Source organism: Frankliniella occidentalis, unplaced genomic scaffold (genome assembly GCF_000697945.3).
Source record: "Frankliniella occidentalis isolate FOCC.00 unplaced genomic scaffold, Focc_3.1 Scaffold15, whole genome shotgun sequence".
Lineage (NCBI taxonomy): Eukaryota > Metazoa > Arthropoda > Insecta > Thysanoptera > Thripidae > Frankliniella > Frankliniella occidentalis.
The window spans coordinates 1,857,536-1,862,861 of NW_026267145.1; the positions used below are offsets into that span (position 1 = coordinate 1,857,536).

The 5,326-nt window shown below is 54.0% G+C and overlaps 1 protein-coding gene across 5 annotated transcripts in view; it reads left to right on the top strand.

The window, feature by feature from the left end:
* LOC113209007 (hemicentin-2-like) overlaps positions 1 to 5,326 on the top strand; it is a 211,700-nt gene that overhangs the window by 147,289 nt on the left and 59,085 nt on the right. For all 5 annotated transcript variants that reach the window (XM_052263931.1, XM_052263934.1, XM_052263935.1 and 2 more), the window contains one exon: positions 2,453 to 2,583. In XM_052263931.1, the coding sequence (XP_052119891.1) occupies positions 2,453 to 2,583 (131 nt within the window). The remainder of the gene's footprint in view (positions 1 to 2,452; positions 2,584 to 5,326) is intronic.

Here is a 5,326-nt window from a genome sequence, read left to right on the forward strand (position 1 = left end):
AAAATGTCTCCACCGTTTGCTCTCTCCCTCTTTTCAATGTCAAAAATATGTGTGTTTCTTTTACACTAACCAGATTTAAAAAACCATCTGTGGCTCTTTTTTTTTTCACTTTTGGAAAGGGGGAGACGGTGTAATTTCTGATATGTATTTTTAGATTTCCAAAACACATTTAAAGTGGATGTGATACTTGATCTTATAATGTCACAAAATCGTTTTGTCAGGGCAGGGCTGTTTCATGTTGACATTTTATTGTGGATATGTTGCACGCTCAAATCTTATATGACCTTTTTCGTGCACCACAGCTTACTGATTTCAGTGTACGTGGTACGTGGTCAGCTTATGAATTTTTAAAACCGCCAGTGTGAAAACGGGCGTAATTAAAAAATGCGTAAGCGGGCACAGAAATCAGTAAGCTGTGAACGAATCAAATTCGCAGGATTTTAGTGTGAGCCCTTCAGCCGCCAGCACGTACCTGGCTTGGCTTTTCAACTTTGAGGCGAGGTGGTACTCGTGCAGAACGTGTATTGTCGGGCCGCTATAATAATCTGATTGTGAAAGGCTGCTGATGTTGCAATCAGAGCCTCCGCCCTGACCCTCCCTCGGCTCGGCCCATTCACGGCCACCAACCCGACGGCCTCTCAATAGGTGGCGATGCTATGAATAATTGAGGCCAATATGGATTAGGGCCCGGCCTCGGCCCCGGCGGCCGCCCAGTATGGCCCAGTATGGCCCAGTATGGCGAGGCGCGGCTAGTCCCGATCCCTTGCAGGTTGTGTTTGCCGGCCGGCTGGCCCGGGCGTTGAGTGGTTCTGCCCTGCGAATCAGAGAGAAAAGAGGGGAGGGGGGGCGCTGCAGAGATATTAGCATGGAACAGCCTCACAGCAGCAGACGGACGGGTCTTATTTCCATAGTCGGGCCGGAAAGCCACGCCTGATGGTGATTTGGGGTGGCGGGCAGCCGTGCCGCCGCACGGCCAGTGCCTCTACGGACAGGGCCACCACGGGCAGGATCACCACGAGCAGGGCCACCACGGGCAGGGCCACCACGGGCAGGGCCACCACGGACAGGGCCACCACGGACAGGGCCACGACGGGCAGGGGCACCACGGGTAGGGGCACCACGGGTAGGATCACCACTAGCAGGGGCACCACGGGCAGGATCACCACGGGCAGGGGCACCACGGGCAGGATCACCACGAGCAGGGCCACCACGGGCAAAGCCACCACGGGCACGGGTAGGGCCGTCACGGGCAGGGGCGCCACGGGGTAGGATCATCACGGCACGGCTACCATGGGCATGGTGACCACGGGCAGCACTGCTTGCGACTTGGAAAAGCTCGATGTGAAGAACGACGGCTGGCAATTATCTTGATGGGGCAGGTTCACGAGCGAGCAAGCAGGTGGCGTCCACTCTGTCCATTGCCGTGACACCTCGAGAGGGGTCGCTGTGTGGGATGTAATTGCCCCTCCTTCAGAAGAGTGCCTTGATGAAGAGCGTCATTTACTGTCTCGTTAGTTAGCGCCATTCATACTTTTCTGAAAGCGGAGTATTACTTTCCCATGAAGATGCTAATTGTCGTTTATTTATTCGTGAATGTGATGCGCATTAAAGTGACGAGAAGGCAAATGAAGCAGTAACGAAACAGAGAATCCTTGGTATTTATATTTTACAAACGAGTGAAAAATTGGAATGGAGCGCGAAATTCGGTTGAAAGACACAGACACAAGTAGGGTAAGGGAGGTGGAGGGGGGGCGGGCGACTTGAAGAAACAAAGAAATAAGGAAGGAAAGAAACAAAGAGAGAAAAGGAAAAATATACTCTTTGTCATCCATCTCCCCGCTCCTTTACTCCAGCGTGGAGTAGAATGCAGCGGAAAACTTTCCCTCCATGAATGCGGTATAAGAGGCGGTGCTGGTTACGATGTTGCGACAAATGACTCTCCCCCTCCTCTTTCTTCTGCACCCTTCTCCTCTCCTCTTCCCTGGCGAGGCCCACATGATGGATGAGGATATAATAGGCGTTTTCCTAACGAGCTATAGGTTCCACGCGGCTCTCTCTCTCTCTCTCTCTCTCTCTCTCTCTCTCTCTCTCGCTCTCAGCCCCTTGTTCTTTTTCATCTGCCCTATACCCTCCTCTCAGCTCGAGAGCGCCTCCTATCCCCCAGCTCGTCGTGACCGCCAAATTCAAACGAGGATGCAGCGTGATGCGGCCTTAAGCGTGCGTCAGCGCGTATTTTTCCAATTATGCCATTTTCTCTGCTCTTTCGCCGTATCTTTCTGCTCTGCCCCCCCCCCCCCTTGTCCCTAACGTTGTTGGTTTTACTCGGCGAAGGCTAGCACAAGAGGGGGGAGGAAATAACATGCTCTTTCGGGTAGTTTACTCGTTTTTGTATCTTTTGTTGTTTTGTTTGTTTTGTTTTTTTGCTGAATTTTCCATCTTGGTTCTGCTGCAGATCCGCCGGTGGTCGAGCTGCGCCTGGGCGACACACTCAACCCGGGTAACATCAAGGAGGGCGACGACGTGTACTTCGAGTGCAGCATTCGCTCCAACCCGCCCAAGCACCGCATCGCCTGGTTCCACAACGTGAGTACACGCGTGGGCCGTGTGTGCGTATGCGTGTGTGTGCGCGCGCGCCCGTGTGTGTGTGTGTGTGTGTGCGTGCGTGCGTGCGTGTGCGCGCGCGCGGTCAGCACGGTCGCACGACGCACCATCAATAACCAGCCGAACAGCGCCGACGACGTGAGAACACACGCGCGGGACTCGGCTTCCTGCGGCCTGCGGCTGCCTCGGCGGCCGCCGCCGTCCGGTTGACGTCCGGTTGATGTCCCGGTGGCGGCCGGCCACTTCCGCCGCGCACCCCCGGCGGTGGCCTGGTGCGGAGCTGATGTTGGATTTGCCGTCCTCAACCTCTGCTCTGCGCACGTAATTCTTCTCGCTCAATCGCGGAGAGTGTGTGCGTGTGTGTGTGTGTGCGTGTGCGGGGTGGCGCGGCCGATACTGGGTATCGCACGGCCACCCCTCGCCCGCTCCCCCCAGGCTGGGCCACGCCGCGCCACGCGTCGATGGATGGTCGGTGGCGAGACCGATCTGCTGTCTGCCGAGCGGATTTTCATTTCATTCGGGATTTCCCGCGCTGGACGCGCGGCTGGCTTCAGACTCCAATCGTTATTTCGACCTGATTAGCGTATTTTGGGGAATTGTCCGGAAATGACAGACAACGGCTGCAAAGCTGTCTGGGCGGATCTGTGGTGCACCTCACCACATGCCGACACACCGAGCTCGACACACTCCAGACGTGGCCCCAGCTGCTTTTTTGTCCCTGCAAGAGCATGCGAAATGCGTTAACACTGTAGTGTGCACGTGGCTGAAAATGTGTTGATGTCAAATGTCTCCCTCCCCTTTCAATTTCCAAGTGTAGCGATCAACGGGTTGGAGGGTGGGGCGCCTCGGAACAATCAGATCGCAGTTGATGAATGGACAGCGTCTCCACTGCGCTGCCCGGCGCTGCCAGTCAGCCCGGTAGCCGTTTCGCTGGATCACAGCCGACCCGCAAGTCCCCCGATCTTAAAGCGATCCTCGGACTCTGAAGCTTTGTCGGTGTAGTACACCCTTCCCCCTGCCCTTATATAAGACGCTGGAGGAGGGGGTCCGAGATTCACGAAGGGCCAGCGGCTGCAGCAGCGGCAGCGCCTCCTCGTCGTTACAGGTATTACGGGAGGGAGGAATCATCGGCGCGGTCAAATAATGAAGAGAGAGAGAGAAAGGCGGGGGAGAGCGAGGAGAAGAGCCCGGGGCGCGAATGCAGTTGATTATGAGGGGGGGGGGTAATGAGGCGACTGCCTATGGAATGTGCGGCTGAGTTATTCTGCTTTGCAGAGGATCCATTCTGCGGAGCGGAGGGGCGGAGGGGCGGCCGCCAGGCGCCGCCCAGTTGACGTCCAGCGCGGCGGCCCCAATTAATTTAACAAACTTTATTTTGTACGTTTTTTGGTCGCAAAGCAAACATTTTTCACTTGGCCAATTTGTTCATGATAGCACACACTATGCGCGCAGCTTTTTTGAAGGGAGAAAAGTGTGGGGCAAAGAGGAATGGGAACGTGTTCGTTGGTTTGTTTCACCTTCTCAAACGATTAATGGAACAATCGAAAATTCCGTCCTCAATAAAGCGACCAGTTCCCTTTACCTCCTGTTTCATCATCTGTCTTGCCTGGAAAAAACAAACAAAGCTCGTGTCATACATCTGATCGCGAGGCTGGTGTCGGCGACGCACCGAGGCGAGGGGCAGAGCAGACGTGCCCGGCGGCCGGCCAGGGGCGACCAGGGGCAGCCAGGGGCGGCCAGGGGCCCCGCCGAAGCTCGGGACGCCAGAATAATGAATCTGGCGTTGTAAAATGACTGCATAAAATAGCAGAGGGGCGTGGGTGGAGCGGGGCGGCGCTTCTAAACAGTGTTGCGTCGGGTCCGTGTCCACCCGAGACTCGCGCTTCACGCGAGAGGGGGAGGGGGGGGGGCAGATCGCGTGGGAGGGTAGTGAAGCAACGGAATCTTGCCGGAACCAGCATGAGGTAATAATTTTGTCTTAAAGAAATGCTGCACTACATGCAAATATTATTCTTGATGTTACTTTGAATTTGAGAATATCTCGAAAGATCTCCTCTTGGTATCACACGGGGTAGAAAAAATTGAACGTCAATCAAATTTTTGTCACTACGTATAACAACATTTTAGTGAGTGGAACTGGAACAAGGTCCTAACCTTACCTTGTTAGCGTCAACACTAGGAGATAATCCTTACGCCAGGCCCTCGGGAGCAGCGCGACGACGACCTGAGCCGTGGAGATGGATACATTTACATTTGTCCCGTATTGTAGGACATTTTCCTCTGGAGAGAGAGTCGGACCTTACCACGACACGAAACTATATCTTTCTGGTGGAAATAATAAGAAACCTCAAATGTTTTATGGTTGCAGAAAAAACGTGCGATCACGGTCTCAGAATGTTTGCTCCATTTTTTGTTGTTACCTATTTATTTGTGTAAACAAACATTATTGTTACATGTCTCTCTTTATAAAGAGGAAAGTCAAGTGCACCTACCCTTTTGCTTCGCGTGCGATTTTTCGTCAAACTACCAAGATATTTACTGCTTAAGCTTAAATTATTCATGCACGAACTGGTACCTTTTTACACTCCATTTACTGCATACCCTAATGCAAGCATTACTGAATACTGGGCGGGTAGTGTGGCTGTGTGAGATGCAGGACGCGGCGGGGCTTGGGTTTGGACTTACTGTCGCGTCGAGGGAAGCGCCCAGCGTCCCCTCACCCCCC